Source organism: Nicotiana sylvestris, chromosome 5 (genome assembly GCF_000393655.2).
Source record: "Nicotiana sylvestris chromosome 5, ASM39365v2, whole genome shotgun sequence".
NCBI classification, from domain to species: Eukaryota; Viridiplantae; Streptophyta; class Magnoliopsida; order Solanales; family Solanaceae; genus Nicotiana; species Nicotiana sylvestris.
The window spans coordinates 93,482,734-93,505,357 of NC_091061.1; the positions used below are offsets into that span (position 1 = coordinate 93,482,734).

Sequence of the window (22,624 nt, forward strand, 5' to 3'; positions counted from 1 at the left end):
ACAATGAAAAAAATGAAATAAAAAAAAATAGTGACCGATTCGGTCGGAAATGTTTAGTAAAAGTTGACTACTTTTGACCAAATTACCGACCGAATCGGTCGGAGAGTTTTTTAAAAAACTCTTAGCGGCTTCCTTTCTTTTCCTTTTCCTCTTTTCTTCCTTCTCTCTTCTCTTTCTCTCACTTAAACTTCCCCCACCCAAACCCGCCGCTTCCATCAACGAGCAGCACTCGCCAGCGCCGCTGCAAGTCCATCGAGATCCTCCACTGCCAGGTAAGTTCCCCCCCACCCACCCACCCACCTAAACCCTCCTTTGTTATAAGAATTTAAGGATTATTGCAAATCTGTTGCTCTGTGTTCCATTTGTTAAAACAAAAGAGTTAAGGCATGAAATTATACTGACGATGGTTCTGTGAGTATTATCATTGTTGAACTTGTTAATAGGTTTCTTTGTTTTGTGTGATAAAGTGTACTTTTTGATATTATATATTTCAGTTGTTAAAATAATGTATTTTTTTTTTTTAAAAATTCAGTAAATAAATGAGAAGTGTTCTTTGGAATTATAGTTCCATACCTGGGGATTGCTGAAGTCGGTGCATAGATTTACTAAAAGAAGGCTGCCATAGTTCATCAAGTTCCTTTTATTTCCATATTTTTCCGGTAAATAGTTTGATGTCATAGTTTCTCTAGCAATTTTATATCTTGCCATCAGGAATTCCAAAGAAAGAAAAAAAGAGTCAGCAAAATGCGTCAACTAGGACAAGCCAAGCCATCACCCTTAATTTTAATTTAATTGATTTGGTCCCTTTTGGGAAACAGAGATTCTTGTTGAAATTTCTAGGTAATCAAACCTTTATCACCTGGAGCTTTGCAGCTAGTTCAATTCTTATTAGGCTGTAGCTAGAGAAATTTGACCCAAGTCTTTCTTCCAAGTCATCTTTATCATCCTTATTTTCCTTTTTTCTTGTTTCTTTTTTCCCCTTCTGCCAAGCCCCTAATCTCTTACCAATTCACATACTGACATTCATTATGTAATAGGAGTATTACTTGCAGTCTTTTTGGCTAGTTTGACTCGATACATAATTTAAAATAAAAAAATTTTGAAATCTGTGATTGTAAAGGCTTAAGGGATAAAAAAATTATAGGGTCATAAAATTTGTGTGACTACAAAATTTTTTTATTTAGGCTAAAATATGTAAAATAAAAAATTTAAAATTAAATTATTTTTAAATATAAAAATATTTTTTTAGTGAACTAATAAGAAAAGTGTATTATATAAATTGAAACGGCGGGAGTAACTTTTTCACATTACTCATTGTTAAGCTCGAAACACAAAGAGACCAAATTTGTCTCCTCTTCAATATTCTTTTATACTTATCTTAATTTTTTTCTCGGGAGAAATGGGTATGAGAAAAGACAAATGAATTATGCCAAGTTGGGCTTATTTCATTATTATCACTATTATTCCATAAGTACAAACCCTCACATCAAATATATAGCAAACACATATCACTTGGAGAGAAGAACCCTCCATCCAAACATCTATATATCTATATAAAGTTAGGAATAGGAAAGATGATGTGGCATCTTTCATAGCTCAAAAAAGTCCTCCATTTTTTTTCTAATTTTTTTTTGGCTTTTATCCATTACTTGATGTAAAAATCTATAGAATATTAAAATATCATATTTATGTCATCCTTATTATTGTCATTTATGGAAGGCTTAAATTGCATATTTATCTTCTTCCTTTTAGAGAGTGACTAAACAAATTCTACAATCAATTTGAAAATGAAAACGGTCAATCAATTAATTAAGGAAATTGAACGGGTTCTCCACCATTATCTTCACCGGACTTTCATGGTAGTCAAAATGGTGGCTCACCAGCTGTTGCACCCTCGGTTTTTTATGGTAGTCAACATACTGACTCACTAGTTGCTGCACCCCTGGGCTTTCATGGTAGTCAGCATACTGGCTCACCAGCTGCTGCACCCCCCAGCTTTCATGGTAGTCAGCATACTAGCTCACCAGCTGTTGCACCCCCGAGCTTTCATGGTAGTCAGCATGATGGTGCATCTTTTGTTGCTCCATCATCTTCCAGTCCATCATCATCATCCATTCCCAGCATATCTAGGTTGGATATTGGAGGCTCTCGCCCAGCTACATCTAGTGTTGCTTCTGCACCATCTCGTAGACGCAGACAGAATCTTGGAGGGGATGTACAATTTGATAGTTATAATCGATTGATAATTGTCCCCCACAAGGATGGGTAAGAAGGTTCTTATACAAATTCTTATGTTTTGAATGTACATTTAGATATGTTAACATTAAGGAGTATTTATATGAAATTAAAAGGTGTTTATTAATTATATATATGTTAATTTAATGCAGGTTTTTGCCATCCTTTCAAGCTACACATTTGATTACAGATTCTATGAAGCCATTTTATCATGAGTCGTGGACTTCTTGGAGAAAGATACCGTACAGCATTAGAGAGCAAATGTGGAATCAATTTAGGGTAAAAATTAATTATATTTATTTAATAATTATCGTCTTCATCTAATGTTACTTTTTTATATTGTAGACAAGGTGTACATGGCATCCTTAGCATCAAAATGCAATAAATAGTATTTTCGAGAAGAAAGCTGCTACAAGGATTAAAGATACTATGTGCGCTACTCGGAATTCCGGTAATATGCCGGAGTGGTTAAGAGAAGATGTTTGGGATAAACTTCTTGAGAAATGGAATACTCCATAATGGAAGGCAAAGAGTGAACAAGCAAAGGCAAACTGTGCCTCTAAAAAAGGTGGCTCGTTGCACACATGAGGTTCGATTACTTTTGAGGCCCATAAACTAAGAATGGTAATTTTTTATAAAAAATTTCTTAGTTTTACATATAAAATTTTACGTTTGTAAAGTCTAACTCATACTTTTTCTTATGAAGGAAAAGGAAAGAGGGCGAGATGTGAGTTACGCTGAGGTTTTCGAGGAGTTGCATAAGAAAAAGAAAAAGGATGGTACAAGAGAACACTGGGTGGAAACGCGTGCGTCAGACACATATGTAAAATTCTAACTTCATAATTATTATGGTTCATTAATATTAGTTTGTTTACATAATAGTTATGTTTTTCATTTCAGGAAGATTATCATAAAAGGTTGGAAGAATGGCAACAAACTCAGCCTCCTTCAACTCAACCAACACCTGATGATATGGCTTCATTGTGGACAGAGGCAGCGGGTGGAGCAAACACAGGCAGAGTCTACGGACTAGGAATACATAGACTTACAGGTCATCCAAACTCACTCTTAGCCAATTCTTCTTCTCCTCAAAATCAAGAACAGATGGAAGATATGAGAAACGAAATTCGTGAATTGAAGCAACAATTGGACTCCCAATACGGAACATTTGTTAAGATGCAGAAATTCATGCATAAACATTGGCATGATTTATCTGATAATGAGGATGAATAAACTGAATCTGATGTGTAGCAGTTTAGTTGTGATGTTTTGGTTGATTGGTGAACTTGATTGTGAGAGACAACTTTATGTATTGCTTTTAAACTTGAATATGGGCTGCTATTTGGATGTTTTTATGCCCAAAATTGTTAGGTTTAAATGTTGGTTTAAGTTGTGTTAATGGTTGGCATTGTTGGTTTAGAATTTGTTAATGTATTGTTAATTTAGATAGTGTTAATGTATTGTTGGTTCGTATTATTTTATTATTATATTAATGTATCGTTGGTTTAGATTGTTGATTGGTATTTTTTGGTTTGTGATAGTTTGACATGTGGGGTAGCTCGAAATTGGGCAGAATTTTGCCTAGTTTTGTACAAAATTCCGACTAAAACGGTCGGAAAGCTCCCCAGATTTAACAATAAATTGTCAGATTTCTGACTGAATCAGTCGGAATTTTTTTATAAAAAAATTAATCTTCAGAACTTTTCGACGGATTCCGTCGGAAATTAAATAAAATTTAATTTTTAATTATTAATTTCCGACATATTCGGTCGGAAATTTCAAAAAAAAAATATTTAATATTCAACAGTTTTCGACAGATTCCGTCGGAAAATAAATAAAATTTAATTTTTAATTATTAATTTTCCTTGTATTATTACGACCGATTCAGTTGGTAAATTCCGACCACTTTAGTCGGAAAGGTGAATTATTTGGTAGTTTGACCTTTTCGAAATTTGCGACCACTTTGGTAGGAAATCACCGACAGATTCGGTCGGAAATTGTTTTCCGACCAACTTTTTTCCGACCGACCAAATTCGGTCGGAAAGTAGTCGGAAATACGTGATTTCCGACCGAATTTCGACCATTTTGGCCGTCGGAAATCTACCATTTTCTAGTAGTGAAAGAAGAGGTGGGAAGAGGTGATTAGGCAAGACATGAAGCAACTTTAGCTGACCAAGGACATGACCCTTGATAGGAAGGTATGGAGGTCGAGGATTAGTGTAGTAGAGTAGGTAGTCTAGAGTGTTCATAATAGTAGTATTGACACGCAGTCTTGCTTTCTGTTGGTAGTAGATTTTTATGACTAACCGTTATTTTCTTTTATTGTTGATCACATTACTGTCTTGTTGTTTTTATTCTACTTTTATATGGTTTTTGGGTAATGTTCCTTCTTGTCTATATTTTTATTAATGTGGTACTTATGCTTTCCTGAGCCGAGGATCTATTGGAAACAACATCTCTATCATCACAAGGTAGGGGTAAGGTCTGCGTACACACTATCTTTTGAGTACACACTACCCTCCCCAAGATTCAACGGCAGTGGCATGAAAATAACAATTTTTTAACGAATGACATGAATAGACTATTTCTGAAAGTTGAATGGCATTTTTAGGCCTTTTCCGTTTAATCAATCAAGTTTCGGGGTACCCCGGACTAATTCCCTCTTTTCCGAAGATCAAATGCCTTTTTTCATTGTAAAAATAAAAATAAAAAAATTGCACGGTAAGTAGGGCGTTTTGGTAATTGAGCGTCCAGAGTGGGCCTCCAAAAATTGAAAATCCGGTATTCTCCTAAGCTCCTTTCGCGCTACATATGAAAAGACACGTCCTGCTTGACGCCTTCTATATTTCTCCTTCCTTCGTGAAAGTCACCTTCAAAACCCTCAAAGACATTTTCAATAGGTACATTCTTGTATGGAAAAACAGAATGTACCTATAATTCCCTATGAATTTTGCCTCAGAAACTTCGAATTTTGAGTATTCATTGAAACAAATGGAAGAAATGGAGGATTTCAGTGTAGAATGTTTGGACGTATATCCGGAAATTGACTGGGAATACGAGTTTGACGCGGCATGGTTTTATGATTTTTGTCGTCCGGAATCACCTTCTGAGGCTGCAGAAGCCGAACGCTGGTTCCAAACAGCCGGAAACTATCCTCCATCTCGTAAGTCTTAGATGAAGGAATTAATATCTGATTGTCTGTTCTCTTCTTTTGTTGGTTGATTGAGCGTGCAAAAGTTCCCCACTTTTACTTTTCTTCCTTCATTTTTTTTCCTATGTGACATAAGGGCAGTGGCGAAGCTAGGAATTTTCCCAAATTCAAATTTAAAAAAAGTGAAAAAAAAATTCCGACAAAGGGTGTTCGATATTATGTTATACTTCTAAAATGTAATATTTTATCTATATAAACAGTGTAAGTTTTCGATCAAGGGGCATGTCTTGCTTCTTTGTGTTGAAAATATAATTAAGTAACAACTTAAGTTTTTTTGATGAGAGGGTCACACAATTCAATATGGTATCAAAATAGGGTGCCAGTCATTATCAAAAAGAATTTTCACATCCTTGGCACATGAAAAGATAATAATCATGTCCATATGGTGCAAGTGAAGGGGCGCGTTGAAGATATAATTAAGTAAATAAATGACTGTTCTTCCTATCCTAAGCTTTCAGTTGAGATGGTCATGTTTAAGAAGTAACACGTTTCTTATGGAACCCTATATTCCTGTACTAATACGAGCACTTCATCCATGGGATATTAAAAAAAAAAAAAAAAAAAACAAGCTTGATGATTGTCATGTTATTTCCCTTTCAGGTTTTAATTTGGAGAAAAAAAATGAGCGATACATACGACTCATTGAATACTTTCTGGTCACTTAAGTTAAAGAAAGGCCAACTCTCATGTTATGCAAAACAAAAAAATGCTTGGTTACTGAATTGATGGGGCATTTACCTGAGAATGCTGATATATACAGTGGACATGTCATGGAAGTGATTGTTGTAATTTTGAAAGAGAGAAAAGATGTGGAAACTGTCACACCTAATAGCTTACTGTTGGACTTTGTAAGCACCTCATATGAAACTTAAACTGTTAAGAACTTTTTGATTTATTGATTTTAGGTCAGCCATATGCAGTTGGAGTGAGAGTATGGTTCTTTGTCTTGGTTCAAACACGCGAATGTCTTCATCAGTGTTGATGGTAGGCTCAAGTTCATGATCCTTGCTATCCTTATAACCCACCTCATCTTAAAAGATTATACTATTAGAGAGGGAACACTAGATTTTCTTAATCAATAAGCTTCTTTCAGTGTGTAACTTGTTGTTTCCGTACTCCTGCAATTTTGATTCACTAATTCTTGCTCTTCCCTTTATCTGTTTTATTTCTTGATCCGCTAACCGGAGTTTTTGTAGGGTGATACTGGTTGATCACTGTCCTCACTTTTTCTTTTTTCCCCTATTTCTTTTGGAACTTCATAGCTCTTGTTGTAAAGTTGAACCTGGTGAAGGACAGCGCAGCAGAATGTTCGTGTGGTCCCTCTAGATTACGAGAAGAGCAAACTGCAAAATCAAGCAGCAACACCTCGTATATTCATATTAACTCTGCAGTTTCACCCTGTAAACCGAAAAATGAAGGTGTGTTTTTATGCACAATCTCATTAAAACCTTTGTATTATCCTCTAGTTACCCAGAAGGTTGGCTTAGGTTACAAGCAACAACTTTTGGCAATGACTTTCTAGTTACATGTTGGCTAAGCTTTTCAGGGTTTCCCTTATTATGACAAAGTCTAATTGGTATAAACTCTGCAAATTCAGGAACATTTTCTAATAGTCCAATGGTTCATGAAAGTTCTAAAGCTAAGATAAAGTCAGAGCCCAGATCCTTGAAAGCCAGAGAGTCAACTTTAATGAAGCCCACTGCTAGTCATCTGGCTAAACTAAGGTGTGTAAAAAGACTTTCTAACTTCTCTTCTGAAAGGTTTTATCCATTTCAAGGTGATATTATGTTGCTTAAGCGCGGCTTTGTTTACTTTTCTTCCAATCGTTCTTGCCAAATGATTTCTGATCTCTAACTACTTCCAATCAAAGCGGAAATATACTGTAAAAATTTCTCTTCAGGCTTATGTATGTTTCTGCAGTTCCAGTCTGTTCACTTTGTTAGTCCTATTCACTTGTAGGTTATTTCTCAAACCATATTTTAGTGTTTTCTTTAACTAAGTATTTAGATTTTCACTTGGCTTAACTTAGTATTTAGATTTTGTTTTGTTTCTAATTTTTCAATTGCTAGGTCCCAGAAACCACCTAACGAGACCGATATGAGAAGCTCATGGAATTCTTCAGGATCTTACAATTTAGCTACTAAAAGACAAAAGCTAGAGAGTGGTTATCTGCGCAAGGTGCATGCAGTTAGTTACTGTTTTTTGATAATTTCCTGTTATGATGTGCTTGAAAGTGCTATGAATTATAAAGCTATCTTAAAACAGAAGGGAAGAAATTCTGAATTCTCTGTCCACTTTCAGTTCAATGTTCCATCTGCCTTAATTCCGTCCAAAGGATTAATATTTTTTCCTTTTAGTATTCCAAGTTTAGATTTGAAACTTTTACTTCATACTTCCTTGGCTACTCTTTTCCTACATCTTTGTGGCAATGCCTTATGAGTTCTGATTCGATAACTTGAAAAGGTATTGCCAAAGGACTACATTGTTTGTTCACTTTGAACTTGGTCCACTTGAGGGAAGTGACAATCAAATCACTAGCTCGTAATTATGGTCAGATACCACCACAGCTAAAAGCTTGAAATTCCCTGGATGTACACAATATCTTCACTTTTTTTTGTTACTAATATTTAAGCTGCTAAAAAAAATCGTCACCATTTTATCTTGCCAACCATGTTGAGCATCAAAGTTCTGCTATTGCACAAGATATCCAAAAAAGTCTAACGCGAATATTTATTGCAGTTTACAGAATATTTATCCTAGTTTCAAGTTTCTCTAACTTGACACGTTCTAAATTTAAGGTCACTGTTCCTAGAGATCCTCAACTGGAGACCATGCAAAGGGCACAAAGACGAAGGTATGTTATTGTTGAGTATAAAGGTCTTGAGTCACTCTAACAATTATCTTACTTTCTCATGGTATTTAAATGAACCTTTTGTGAGTCCATTCTCACACTTGTAAGTTGCACTAAAGTCACATATAGGGTATAAAAGCCAATTTTGGCTACGTTACTCACTGTGAAAAGATTTTGGGTTGACACTCAGATTCTTACACAATTTTAACTGGGTAGATTTCTTGGTTTATTTAGCCCTTTATCTTGGTTTGAAACATTAACAGTTGAATGATCAACTTTTGGGTTATCTAAAAGTTTCAGGTCCAAGAATGATTCTGAGTCAAGTGATTATGCAAAAGCTAAAGGCCAACCTTCAAAGGCACAGCCCTTGAATATAAAAGTTGGTAGTTTTAGATACTGCTCTCTTCCTGAACTCTACAAAATCAATTAAACAGCTTTGACACATAATTTACTAAGACTTGTTCTTTGTGCTTTCTCTAGATTCTCAAACCTCCTCATCCGAAGAGCACACTGCGGTCGCCAAATTTTCATGTAATGTGATTGCTGATCTTTTGGCTTGGAAAGGACTATATAACTGAGTTCTTTCACTATATAGGATAGCTAATTTCGACACAGAAATTTTAAATGCTATATGAAAATTTGACTCTACAACAATTAGCTAGTCGTATTCAGTTTCTCACGGAATTGATTCTATATGTAGAGGGTACAGGATGAAATCTCTTTATAAATTGATAGAAGCTAATCTCTCTCTGTTTGGTTATTGCAGTTATCGAACAGCCAAACTGCTGAGTCTGCTGCACATAGCACTTCTGTGGACTTCAAAAGGTCAGATTGATGGGTTTTTGACTTCATCCAGTAATTGAATTATAAGAATTTAGCTTATAAGTGGTATGTACTAGGTTTATTCATCGACTAAACTTCACTAACTGTTTTAAAGGCTCGGATCATCACTTCAGAAGTTTCTCTTCTGGAACTATTTGTAATTTCCTCTCGTGGACTATGAGATTTTGATTGATACCGATTACAGTTACGCTTTAGATAATGATATTTTTGCTTGAGATTCTAAATTTTCTCTTTTACATCAAGAATAACATTACCTTTTCAAAAAGGAAACTTGTTTCAAGCATCATAAAGTATCAGTCCTAATATTGCCGCTCTTTGTCTCTCAGACCAAACACTAAAAATGCTGTGAAGCATGGGAATTCTATAACACTGCTCAAATCAAAAGCTCTACGATGTAACAAGGTACACAATTAATCTAACCATGTGAGCCTCTTTTGTATTTTTTCTTTTTGAGTTTGTGGTATATGCTAATTGTGAAACCATATCATGTCTTTATACAGATCTTCCCAAGTAGTGAAGATACTAGAATATGTGAAAACATTGGAGAAACAAGTATAACCTCAACTGTAATATACTACTTACTCCTTAGTTTACTTCGATAGATCTTTCATTAAGTGTTTCTTTACCTTTTCTTTCTCTCTTGTTATATGAGGCTCTTGTATCCTATCCTTCCACAGGATTCTAAATCTACACCTGATAAGAGGCTTCCACCAGTTGAATTGTTTAATAAGGTATGGACTTCAATATGAAAATTTAGTCATATCGGATCGCTTTTAAGTGTCAGTATATGATCTAAGCCATGAATTGAATGAATTATCTTTATATTCAGCAATCAGCAACTTACTCTTATGCGTTCCTGCCAAGCAATTCTAATATTTGTTTCCTTTTTAATCCCATGCAGTTGTCCCTTAGATCTGAAAGGAAAACTAGTGTAGTATCTCGGCCAAAAATCCATGCCTCTTGAAAGGTGCCTTTGAAAATTTTGAGGAATCCCTTGTGCGTGATGGAAATGAGTTAATTTCAATACTTGTTTCTAAAACGGACCTAAAAGAGAATTCACCAAACACTTTGGATGCAAAGGGGTTTGACGAATAGCACAATTTATTCTTATACCTGTTGATATCTATTCAGAAATGTATTCGGAAGCCAAATCAGTGTGGGCTCGGAGGAACACACCAAGGATTGGATACCGTTCAGCATGAAGAGGTAACTATGTCTTGAATTCCATGAATAAGAAACAGGAAGATAGTAAAATGACATTAATTGCTGATAATCTGTTTGTATATGTACCTGTCAACCTTTTCGTCAAGATTAATCTTGTATATACATGAAAAGGCCAAGAGGATTCAACATCTATATACATAATAAATTAATTTTGATCATGTATATACAATGTAATGTTCTGGAGAACCCCCTTGCACCCCTGGATCTGCCCCTGGTATGAATACACCAGCTATGTGGGCAGATACCAACAGATTCTATAGGACATATAGTTAATTAACCCCACATGATCAACTCAGTTCAAACTACAAGTCCTATCAAGATCTGATTTCCTGTCAAATTACGACAGAAATCTCAATGACAATAGTGAAACATGCAAGGAGAGAACTCAAAGTTGTCTACATCAATAAATTAAGGAGAATAAAGGTATAATGATCTTGGTTAGAAGAAGCCTAATATGGATGATTCTTGATGTAAGTGGATATCCGAATACATGAGGAGAACAGAAGAAGTTACTCTTAGCTGAATAACTAGAGGTCTTATGCCTTGTTGGGGTCGTCTTAATTAATGGACCATCAGGCTTAATTTTATTCAAACAAGTGCGAGAAACAATGGAAAAGAGAAAGCTAGCTTCTACCATCAATGACCGTCGGCTAACATATTCAGTGTCAGTGTGATTGGAGAAAGTAATGAATTTGAAGGAACTTATCTTGTTAGAGTTGAATGTCGATGCTTTATCCACGTATTCAGTTGGAATGATCAGTCAAGCAAGCTAGTTAAGAAAAGTAAGGCAACCTTTTAAGACTTAACTGCTGAGTGATGTATCGAATGTTGACGTAGAAATTAAGCTAGCTTAAGTTAAATATAACTGAAATGAGTAATAAAATAATTAAGCAATAAGTGGATTTGAAGAAACATTTTACTGTTTTTCATTCTTTAGAAGGAAAAAATGAAAAAGAACCCAAAAGAATGTCATGGGAAAATTCCAAGAACATGAACAAATATTGACATTTTACATAATATAAAATTCAAATATTATTGGCTGTTATATCTTAAACGAACAACCAAATGTAAGATTAAGAGTTAGTTTTGTACGAAGGAAAATATTTTTCTAGTTTTTGGTGTTTGAAATTAAGCAAAAAATATTATTCCAAGATAGTATATTATTCCAAAAAATATTATCCCATTTACACCTTAAAATCCAACATGACAAGCGCAAAACACAACACAAAATTGATGCTCGCTAGCCAAAGATAGTATAGTATGATTATCATCTCCACGTGGATTGGATTTAAGCAATGCTCTAGTAATTCCTTGTTTAACTGCTATTCAGGATGATCAAAACTTAATTGGAATGGTTACGAACTACGATTAACTACTATAAAGCAATTGACAATTGACTACAAAGAACTAGAGATTATCAGAGTTGGTTTCTTATCAATGTGAGAAATAAATGATTTGACATGATAAGTGCAAGATTGTTATTATTTCACTCTTGACGTTCTATCGGTTCTCACGAATTCAATCGGTGATTAGCTTAATTATACTTCCAAATCACATTCCTCTCTCAATTAAATCAAAATCTTTCAAATAAACTAATGTAAAGTGTGGTGAAACTTGCAAGACTCTATTGGTAGGAATGATCTAAGAGAAACTTCTCGCGAATATTTCTCAATCTTAATTTAAACGGTAACTCAAAAAGCTCTATCGATTACTTCGAAGAATCACCAAAATAAACTAAGTCATACGCTGCAATAATATTCAATAAGATATTCCTCTTTCGATTAAACACTATAATAATAAAATCACAACTATATTAAAGTTCCTCCAATAAATTCAAGCAATTAAGCGGTAATTAAATCCATAAATAACAACCAAGTCACCAAATAATGTCAAACTCTAAGGTAAGCTACTCCATAATTATGGAGGAAGTCATCACAAATATAATTAAAGAGTGAGAAAGCATCAATCTAACGTTACAATCCAAACCCCCGTATTGAATTGACGGAAAGATGATAAATTCTGTGTCTTGTAGCCTCTAATGCTCTCCCAAAGCTTCCAAGGTCGATAGTCCTCTAAAAATCTTATTTTTGGTGTATTTATACCAGTAGGAACGGACCGGACGAAACTATCATTTTCAAGCCGAAGCAGGAGAAATACTTTGTAAAATTTGCACATGCGCGGCGCATGATATGCCGCCCCACGCGGTGCGCGATATGCCGCCCCACGCGGTGCGCCTGTGGAGAAGTTCAAAGAGTTGATTTTTACACTCTGCAGGAACTTTGCACTAGCGCCCCGCGCCGCGGCGCTGTAGTGCATTTTTTCCAGAATAATCTTTTCTCACTTTTTGACTTCCAGACTTGGTCCTCGACCCCCGAACATGATCTCGACTTAATTTTTTAGGCTTATGTTCAGACTTCAAAGCTCCAAATCATCCATTTTATCTCTAAACTCAATTCTTCACTCGAAATCATATCCTACACAACATAACACACGTAATAAGTACAAGTACTAATAATTAGGCTCAAATACAATCAAAGTGTAGTAACTAGAGTGCAAAATATTATTAAAAGCGTGAGTTCCTAGCCTACCATCACAACAGCACCATATTTCCCAAGAATAAGGTTCTTATGATCCGCTGCCATGAAATATTTTTCGATCAACTTCAATGAGTTTCTGAAGGAGCAAATAAAGTTTTTTATTGTTCTAGTAAATTTTATTGGGTTTTGGGTAAGAGAGAAGGCGAGAAAGAGATAGAATAAAATTCAAATCTGTTTTATCTATATTTTGAGAGCTGTTAGCCAAAACATAATCCTGAATCTGTTTAGAGGGAGGTTTTGAGAAAATAAGGTAGAGAAATGGGTTAACGAATAGAAAAGGGACAGAAGAAAGCAGTTCCATGGTGACAGGAGTGGAGAAGGGGTGGCATAAAGGAGAAAGTAATGATGGAGAAAGAAAGAAAAATAAATAAAAAGTCAAAAAAAGGGAAAAGTCAAGGTTATTTTTTACTTTTTGGGGAAAACAAAAATAATGTGGCGTATATGATGCGGATTCTGACATCAGTAAAATTAAGAGTGGCAGAGAGGTTTAAAAGAAACTTATTTTGAATTAGTTCATATGTATGGATGAAACCTCGTAGAGCAGGGGAGCTGAAATATCAAACCGGCGCAAATAAAGGTATGTAATAAGTTATTATGACGTAAATGAATAAGATGAAAAATCTGAAGTGCACCTAAAACCCTAAACCATCCAATTTCACATAAAAATTTAGGCGAAATGGCTTCGTGACCACTTAAACTTGTGCCCGTTTGTAAATCGATACATAAACTTTTAGTTTTTTCATTTGAACACTCTAACTTGACGAAATGAATATTAATAAATCACTTTGATCATTGACTATGCTTATGTGGCAGTGACATAGGTGATGTGGACAAAATGTGTATCAATCACGCAGAAAATGCGCATGAATGCAATAATCTGATTAAAGAAAATACTATAATCAGTAGGAAAAAAATTTAAAAAAATAAAAAAGAAAAGGAAAAAAATGACCCCTAGCCTGTCAGTACTCATTTCCGCTCTCTTTCTTCTCTTCAACTTAAGCGAGGAGAGAGAACAACAGAAACTTTAATTTCGGCTAAAATTCGATATGAAGATTGTGTATATTTACTTATATCTTACGATTTTGGAGTTTTAGAAAAGATGGGATTATGATTAGTTGCTAGCGAAGTAGAGGTGGCAGCCATTTAAGTTTCATGGTGGTCAAAAGTACTTACCACTCTAAACCACTGGTGGTCTGAAGAAAACCCTATCATCGAATCTCTTTGCCAAAACAACAGCGAAAAAGGGCAGATATTTGCAATGGTATTCAGCGGCCTCCATTGTTTCAAAACCATAGATTCCTATTGAATTTCTGAAATTCCAAAATTCAAATTTTTTTTCCTGGTCTAATCATGACCATAGTGGAGTTGTGAAATTGATTCAGAATAAGAGAGAGAAAGAACAGTAAGGAAAAAGAGAAATGAGAAGAAAGAATAAGAATAAGGTAAGAAAGGGAGGTGGGTGAACTGAGAAGAAGGAAGTGTCACGCCTTTTTCCTCCTTTTCTTTTTTCTGTTTTTAATTTGTAACTTCTTTTTTGTTGATTTAGTATTTGAAAATGGGAACCACAAATCACATGTCAAGTAATAAATAATCTAATATATACCGTGTTGTACATGTCTCGCAATTGATATACACGCTCTACTAGATGTATTTACTAGTACTCATTCTGTCAAGCTGGAGTGTTCAAATAGAAAAACTGTAAGTTTATGTATCGGCTTTACAAACGAGTACAAGTTTAAGTGGTCACGATGCTATTTTTTTCTCCAACTTTAGACAGTCATTAATACAGTATATTCAATTTGAATTGATTATGGTAGCTAATTGCGGGGAACAAAATGAATACAGTTGGATGTTCACTTAGATAACACTAAAAAATATATATGTAAAATTCTAAAGCTAAGGAAGCAAATTTTAACTCGTTTTAGCCGAAACAAAGTCACACATAAGTATTACTAGATTCTAATCCATTCCTTTTTGATAATTTTAATCAATCATGAATCCTACATTTTAGTGATCCATAATCAGATTGAGCAATTGATGAATATGAGTAGTTAGGTTATGCAATTGTCTTTTACATAAGAATCATACATCCTTACTGGTGCGGAGCCGGAATTTTTTTTTGACATATTACTTACGTCCAAGCACGTGAATCAATACTCCTAAAAGCTCTTTTCATGCGAATCGACCTCCAAACGGCTCGAATCTAGTAAAAAATAACACAATAACATTAATCACGACTATAGAAATCGATTTCAAGTATATAGATTGTGGTGACGCGGGATCACCCATGGGTATGTGCGTGGCGAGCTTATACAGTAATTGGAAAACTTTGGAATGATTCTTGCTACGTTCGAGAATGAATGTATGTATAAGTGGGGGAGAATGTAATGACCCGATCAGTCGTTTTGAGTTCTAGCATTACATTCTGTGACTTGAGACTTTGAGCAACTTCATATGATGTATTTGACTTGCGTGCAGGGTTGGTTTTGATTTTCGAGTGGTTTGGAATTGATTTGATAGAGTGATTCTCAATTTAGACGCTTTAAGTTGAAGAGTTGACTAATTTTAATTTTGAGTAAATGACCTCAGATTCGTCTTTTGAATGTTTCAATAGGTTAGTATGGTGGTTTTGGACTTGAACATATATTCGGATTTGAACGCGGATGTTCGTAGAAGGATTTGGTACTATTTGTCCAAAGTTAGCAATTTGAAGGTTTAGAAATTTTATAAGTTTAACCATGACTTGATTTTGAGGTTATCAGGTTTGGATTGTTATTCTAAGACTTGGAATACGTCTATTTTATCATTTGAAACTTCTATGCAAAGTGTGGTTTCATTTCGAGTTGATATGTTAGGATTCGAATGTGTTCCGCGAAGTTTGAAAGTTAATAGAATGATTTTGATCTTCGATTCTGGGTTTTGATGCTATTTGCGATGTTTCGAGCCTTTGGATAAGTTTGGATGATATTGTAGACATGTGATTTTTGACCTTCCCCAAGATTTTTCATATTTTAGCATATAAATATTTAATTTAGGCTTAATATAGCTATTTCAACTATTTTTGACTTCTTTCCTTTATTTTTCGTCATAAAAATGGAAAATTACAAAAAATATTTTAGCTCACGTATCTTTCACAAATTTAAATAAAAATATACAAAAATAGTACCTTATTTTTATCTTTACATAATCTTGAAAATACAAAAATATATAATAGTTTCATGTTAGCTTTTGCATTATGTAGTATTTTTATCTTATTTTAAAAGGAGTCGATTAAGGTGTTGGATCATAATTTTAAGAGTTTTAGAACCCAGTTCTTGGCCCAATTCGGATTAGTCCATTAAGCCTAGGGACCCTTCTAGACTCTTCTTTGAAATAAAAACAAACAAAAAGACCCTAAGGACCTAATACACAAAAGACCTAGGGACTAATGGGCAAAATACACAAAAATATACCTAAACCTAGATTCTACCAATAAAGTAATGCTTAAAAAATCTAAAAGGAGGGGAGAGAATAACACTGAAGGAGGACATCAGCGCAGCTTTTGACAGAACTCACTCCCCATCGTTCTTCATCTTCTTAAAAGAGAAGCCAGCCCCATCTCTCTTCTCAAGGATTAACTCCATAAAGTAGCGATGAAACCTCGCTAATTTTCGATCATGTTCAGCCATAGAAATCAGCCTTAAGAACAGCCCCAAATTCTCTGTTAAACCCATCCCAAAATCCGCACCAAAAACTAGCAAAAACAATTCCAAAAATCAGCTCCAAAACCTTCCCAAAATCACCTGAAGCAACTCAAAAAAAAAATGCATCTAATATCACCCTCTAAACTCGAGCAAAAGCAGCCCGAAAACCTTGCGAAAAGCAGCTCGAAGACGCAGCAAAAGTTGTTGTCGAGCTCACACAAAAACCTTTCTTTCGAGGTCAAGTTTGAAGCTTTTCTCGTCCAACTTCCGCCGTGGTTCAATTTGCAGCCTCTCGTTGTGTTTGCAGTCAGTTGGAAGCTTTGTTTCCATTGTACAAATTTGGAGGAACATATTCAATAATAAAGCTGAGCTCTGGCTTTTTCTCTGTTGCCTTCATTTGTTTTTTTGTGACTCTATTGTCACCTGAATCATAGGTACACAATGAAATCCCTTAGTTTTTGTTTAGCTCTACATGGTCGATTTATGAAGTTATTTGAATACCCTTGAAACGTGATTCTGCTGCTACTTTTGTTTTTGAATTTTGGTGCTTTCATTTGCTTAGTATGCTATCCTTGGCCAATTTTTTATTGTTTTTCTTTCTTTCATTTTTTATATCTGTTTTGAGCTTCAATGTTTTATTTTGTCTTTGGCTCTTTAATAGAAATCAGTCATTGGTTGTGTTTGTGTTTGTGTTTGTGTTAGAATCTGTATTTTAATTTAATGGATTGTAGCTACTGTTGAGAGAGGCATCTATATAATAAACTCTAGATCTGGATTATAGTAATATTTTGTTCTCTTTCTTAGTTGGATGTTTGTTAGTCTACAGGGATGATGGGAAAGGATTGTGTACCACCGTTGGCCATTTTTAAACTATAATGGCAATTTTCTTTTTGATGTAATAGGTATAACTAACAAAGCATGAATCACTTACTATTATTATAGTTAAAGTTTTGCAATGACATTGAGTAGTCGTGCATATTTGCCATTGCGTGTGTGGGGTTGTATTCATTAATTTCACAATGCAAAGCTTGCAGAAGCATAACAATTCCATGTATAAAAAAAAATTAACGATTGAAGCATATGGTCTCCATTATGTGAAATCCATCGTTATCTTTTAAGTAGCAATTTGCATATTTTTGTCCCTAATTGAGTTCCGTGATTTTGGCTTCCACGCTTGACGTAGGAAAATAAACAACTTACACATATTTGTAGTTTACTTTCGACGCGATTAATAACAGATTATTGTGGCCATGGGTACGGCTCTCGTAGCATGGTTATGATACGTAAATCTCAATTGAGGTGTGCCATGCCAAATAAAATCTCAAAACCCATGGCCCTCATCTAATTAATTTTAACCCTTTAGAAATCGAGGTGTGCCATTTAGTTAAATTTTTCATGGCCCTCGCAAACTTGAAAGTGCGTAGTTGCTTTAGGCGCGTAATTTAAATTAATTTACTTAAACTCGGGTGTGCATTTCATGTGACCCAAATCCAAATCTCAACAACGTTAAATAAAATGTGTCTCGGACTGCGGGTGCATTTCATGTGGCGTGGTCCAAAGACGCATTTTAGATGACGTTGAAATCTTCTTAAAATTAATTAAAAGCGGTTAATTGTTTAAAATATACCATAGGCTAAAACATGTATTAAAATCATATAATATGACAATTGTGATAGTTTAAGCAACCGTGCTAGAACCACGGAATCCGGGGGTGCCTAACACCTTCCCTCGGGTTAATCCTTACTTAGAATTTCTGGTTCACAGACTTCACAAGGAAAGTCGAATCTTCCTCGATTTGGGATTTAAAAATAAATCGGTGACTTGGGACACCAGAAAACAAACCATCCCAAGTGGCGACTCTGAATTTTAATAAATAATTCCATTTCGAATAATGTCACTTAAAGTGGAAAAACTCCCATGTACTACCTTCGGGTGTGTAAAAAGGAGGTGTGACAGCTCTGGCGACTCTGCTGGGGATCGAACCCAGAATCTCTGATTCAGGGTTCAAGAATTCGCGCTTAGAATAATTGTTATAGTTAGCTTTATCCATTATCTGATTTTGTTACATGATTTAGGCCTAATATGCTAATTGATTGCTTTTACCGCTTTGATATTTCGTGAACTGTATATAAACTGTTGCGAAATCTCTCTTCTCTCTGAGTTTTCTAAATCATGAAGAAGTGTGCACTTCGTGTGACTTATTTTCTGTTAGAGACATATTCCAAATTTAGAACGAGGTTCGGACAAGTTGCAAAGCCGGTGAAGCTTCTGTATTCCCGGTACGTAGCCCCCCCCCTCCCGGCTCGAGTTGTCCGCTCGGGTAAGCCAGGTCTAGAACAAATAAACCCAGGTTTTTAAACCTAGTATAACAATACCTCATGCCGGATCCCTAGTAGGAACGTTTGTTTGCATCATGTGCATTTTGACTTTGGAGACTCAACACAGGGGTTGGGTCTGTCTAGGACAGGTGCACCCAAAATAAAAAGACCATCCTGATGCATCTTACTTGCTACTTGTGCATTTATTTGCTTCGGATTTGCATGTTGACTGGCTTTTGAATAAAAGGGAGAGAATTTGGAAAAGAAAATAGCAATGTGAGGTAATTACCTGCGGTGAAAACCAATGTCCCTAAAAGTATACTGAAACTCTGCCGAAATTTTGAAAAAGGAGGGGAATTTTGTGAATTTTAAAGAAAAATAGGAAAAAATATCTTTGTGTTTTTGGGATAAGAAAAAAGAAGTTGGATTTATTTTCTTAAAAAAAATTCCCGAACTACGTCAGTTTGATTCTCACAGGGTATGAGATACGTAGGCAACCCCCATCGGGCCCAACTTCCTTTTTGCAAAAATAACACAAAAGAACAAAAAATTTACTTTTATTTGAAAATAATTAGGGTGATGTCATTCTTGTCAAAAATAGCCAAATGTCCCTAAAAGGGCGCCGGAAGTCTGTTTTTGCAAGAACAACCACTTTTAGTCACTTTTAAAGGTTTTGGCTGGTTAACTGACACAGCCTTAAAATCTTCATTTTCGAAGTGCTGAAAGGCCGTATTGGCAAAGCCGGATATTTGTGTGAAAATTTTGGGGAAAAAAATATGGTTATTTTTCTTGAGTCAAAAACGAGTCATAGTTTCCTTTTAATTAAAATCACCTTAATAAATGTGCAGGATGAGCACAATTCAAAATGAACCTTTCTCAGTCCGTGAAGAGATCCCTTTAGAGCTACATATATGGTGGCATGATTTGGGGGAAGATAACATAAAGGCTGTGACAAAAGCATTGGGCGGTCTTATCGGGCTCTTGAAGGTTAAGCCAAAAAAAGACATGATTAAGGCCTTGATACCATTCTGGGACCCAGCGCATAATGTATTTCACTTCGCTGATTTCGAGTTAACTCCTACACTGGAAGAGATAGCAGGCTATGTCGGTTTTGAAGGGAATCTTAGAAGTCAATACCTGGTGGCACCAATAACAGTAACCCCTCATAAATTTTTGTACTTGTTAAGCATCAGTCGTGACATCCGAGACGGAAATTTGGCCAAAGGATTCTGTACCTTCTACTTTCTGTATCGACGTTATGGGAATCCCCGTGGCTTTGAAACGCCAGATATCGGTCTTACTCACGCGGGAAACCAAAACAAGTGGGAAACTCGGAGAGGATTAGCTTTCATAGAGGCGTTCCTGGGTATTTTGGTTTGTCCTAGAAAAGACGGAAACATAGAGGTGGGACTTGTAGGGATAGCCGACTTTATGATGAAAAAGGCAAATGGGACTATAGTGCCGTTGATCTTGGCGGAAATTTACCGAGCACTGACCCATTGTCGAAAAGGAGGGAAGTTCTTTCAAGGGTGCAATATGTTGTTACAACTATGGATGGAGGAACACCTTTGCCACCGTTCCGGATACTTGAATTGTGGTATGACTGACCTTGAATGCATCGAAAAACATGAAAAGTGGGTAGAGGGTTATGAGTTCCCGGATGGTACAGAAGCATGGCATGTTCATCTGAGATCTCTGACTGCAAACAAGATCGAATGGTCGATCGGGTGGCTCTCGATCAGTGAAGTAATCTATATGTCGGCTGAGGCATGTTTTTTGCTGTTGATGGGTCTTCGAAGTATTCAGCCTTATGCTCCGCACAGAGTCCTACGTTAGTTAGGCCGATACCAGACCATACCACACGATGAAGATTTGAGTCGGCAGGTCATTGAGTTAGAGCCAAAAGCTGTCTTCCCAGAAGAAAGAGTGCGTCGGATTTGGCATCAGTGCATATTCTTAGGGCCTAATACTCAAGTACGAGATCTATCCAGAGGCGAGGTAGAGCCTAGTTATACTATTTGGTATGGTAAAAGGTCCTGGGTTTAACATGAGCCCGAAAGGCCTACAAAAAGACCACATGTCCAACAGTTCACTGACGGAGCACAAGTGCCATGGGACTGGTTGGCCAAAGAAAACGAGTATAGGGCTACCATAAGCAAATTAGAAAAACAAGTTAGGGACCTTCAGTTTGAAAATAGCTTGCAAGCCGCGGCGGACAAAGGGGAAAAGAAAAAGCTAGTCATAGAAAATGAGGCCCTTCGAGCCCAGATTCAGAAAATGAAAATAGCGGCAGAAAACCCAGCCCGAGGTGCCAAAGATGACAAAACTCATAGCTAACTTAAGGCAGAAAGTGAGTGACTATAGTTTTGATTTGAACAAATTAGAAAATGAACTAGCCAAGGCTCGAAAATAGTTGGCTAAAAATACAGATGAACGACCACACCTGGTTAAGAAGTTGAAAGAAAAGTATGACGATGAGGTCGCGAGATTAAAGAAAAGGGTTATCGCCACGAAAAACAAAATGATCAAACAGGCTAAAGACTTCAAAGTTGAAAGAGAGCATTGTTGTACAGCATTGGCACAATTAGAAATAGATTTGCAACAACTTCAGGAGTAGAATCAAGTGGCCGAGCAAACTTTGGAGGCCAGGGCCCAGCAGATTGGGCGTTTGTTACAAGAAAAAGGTGTCATAAGAGAGAGAATTAGAAACATCGCTGATTACATCGTTATGAAGTGCCAAATCTGTGAGGATATGACTTGCACTACCTTCTTTGCGGCAGTGATGACATTCGTTAAGCAGATAATGAGTGACTTGGACCGACTTCAAAGGTATCTTGCATATAGGCCCGCGGCGAGACCGAGTGATGTCCCGCGGGCACCAGGAGTATTGATGTATTCATGATTTTTCATTTGAGTCTGTATTTCCTTTTTCATTGGAGTCTGTCAGTTGTGTTGAGTCTGTATTTTCTTTCTGCTGGAGTCTGTCATTTGTTGTCAAGTCTGCATCTTCTTCTGTCGGAGTATGATAGTTTATTTTTGGAGTCTGTATTTCATCTCTTCATCAGCGTCTGTTAGTTTCTCTTAGAGTCTGTTAGTGTTGAGTCTTTGTAATCAAAGCATTTGTTTTTCATGAAATTGAAAATCCCAAAAATTGTTTTATTGTTTACTTCGCACTTATCTTTCCGAACTACGCTCGGTCTGATTCATGCGGGGTCATGATACGTAGGCAATCTCCACAGGATTCGACCATAACCAAATGGAAAAAAATAAGAAGAGAGGGAAAAAAACAAGAGAAAAAAAATAATAAGAGAAAAACAATGGCAAAATAAGAGGGAAATGAGAAGATAAAAACAAAGAAAAGCAAAGGCTAGAATGGAAAAAGAGAAGAAAGAGAAAGAAGTTGCAAATGGAAAAGTCGGGATGACGCAAGCAGCCGATCAAATGCATAATAGAAACGGTTAACTGCTTAGGTGCATTCATTCCCCAAATGTGTGATTACTAATTTATTAAAGCCCTAACCACTAACGAGGTTGTTGTTGATGTATTGAGTCCAGGCAGGTGGTTAGTTGATTGGCATTCTGGCAACTCACTCATACAACACCCGATCAAAAGGCATGTTGAATATGGCCAACCAAGAACCGGAGACAAGTATTGTTGACCCG

General features: G+C 36.0%; 3 protein-coding genes across 5 annotated transcripts; all 3 read left to right on the forward strand.

The window, feature by feature from the left end:
* Nucleotides 1-1,744: 1,744 nt before the first annotated feature.
* LOC104234770 (uncharacterized) lies at nt 1,745-3,698 on the forward strand. The gene is made up of 5 exons (XM_070174072.1): nt 1,745-2,265; nt 2,388-2,514; nt 2,581-2,859; nt 2,942-3,058; nt 3,136-3,698. Exons 3-5 carry the CDS (start codon nt 2,857-2,859, stop codon nt 3,466-3,468), a joined length of 453 nt encoding a protein of 150 aa, XP_070030173.1. The 5' UTR covers nt 1,745-2,265; nt 2,388-2,514; nt 2,581-2,856; the 3' UTR covers nt 3,469-3,698.
* A 1,380-nt stretch (nt 3,699-5,078) lies between these two features.
* Nucleotides 5,079-10,496, forward strand: LOC104234771 (protein TPX2-like). 3 transcript variants are annotated; one of them, XM_009788403.2, is made up of 12 exons: nt 5,079-5,398; nt 6,709-6,864; nt 7,044-7,170; nt 7,516-7,624; nt 8,245-8,300; nt 8,592-8,676; nt 8,778-8,828; nt 9,064-9,122; nt 9,467-9,542; nt 9,641-9,706; nt 9,818-9,871; nt 10,042-10,496. In XM_009788403.2, the coding sequence occupies exons 1-12, from the start codon at nt 5,179-5,181 to the stop codon at nt 10,102-10,104; spliced, it is 1,122 nt and encodes a 373-aa protein (XP_009786705.1). In that variant the 5' UTR covers nt 5,079-5,178; the 3' UTR covers nt 10,105-10,496. The 3 variants fall into 3 exon arrangements, with proteins under 3 accessions (XP_009786705.1, XP_009786707.1, XP_009786708.1); XM_009788405.2 differs by having other exon boundaries at nt 8,598-8,676; XM_009788406.2 differs by having other exon boundaries at nt 9,641-9,692; nt 10,042-10,075.
* Nucleotides 10,497-19,802: 9,306 nt separating this feature from the next.
* Nucleotides 19,803-20,798, forward strand: LOC138868989 (uncharacterized). Its single transcript, XM_070146574.1, has one exon. It carries the CDS (start codon nt 19,803-19,805, stop codon nt 20,796-20,798), a length of 996 nt encoding a protein of 331 aa, XP_070002675.1.
* The last annotated feature ends 1,826 nt before the right edge of the window (nt 20,799-22,624 follow it).

What these genes read in the sequence shown, in the direction of transcription:
- LOC138868989 (XM_070146574.1), top strand. Translation starts at nt 19,803, where the DNA reads ATGTGCAGGATGAGCACAATTCAAAATGAACCTTTCTCAGTCCGTGAA.
- LOC104234771 (XM_009788403.2), top strand. Translation starts at nt 5,179, where the DNA reads ATGAATTTTGCCTCAGAAACTTCGAATTTTGAGTATTCATTGAAACAA. An exon ending in AGAGTGGTTATCTGCGCAAG is followed by an intron (nt 7,625 to 8,244) that starts GTGCATGCAGTT and finishes TCTAAATTTAAG; the next exon opens with GTCACTGTTCCTAGAGATCC. An exon ending in CAAAGGGCACAAAGACGAAG is followed by an intron (nt 8,301 to 8,591) that starts GTATGTTATTGT and finishes GTTATCTAAAAG; the next exon opens with TTTCAGGTCCAAGAATGATT.
- LOC104234770 (XM_070174072.1), top strand. An exon ending in CGCGTGCGTCAGACACATAT is followed by an intron (nt 3,059 to 3,135) that starts GTAAAATTCTAA and finishes TTTTCATTTCAG; the next exon opens with GAAGATTATCATAAAAGGTT.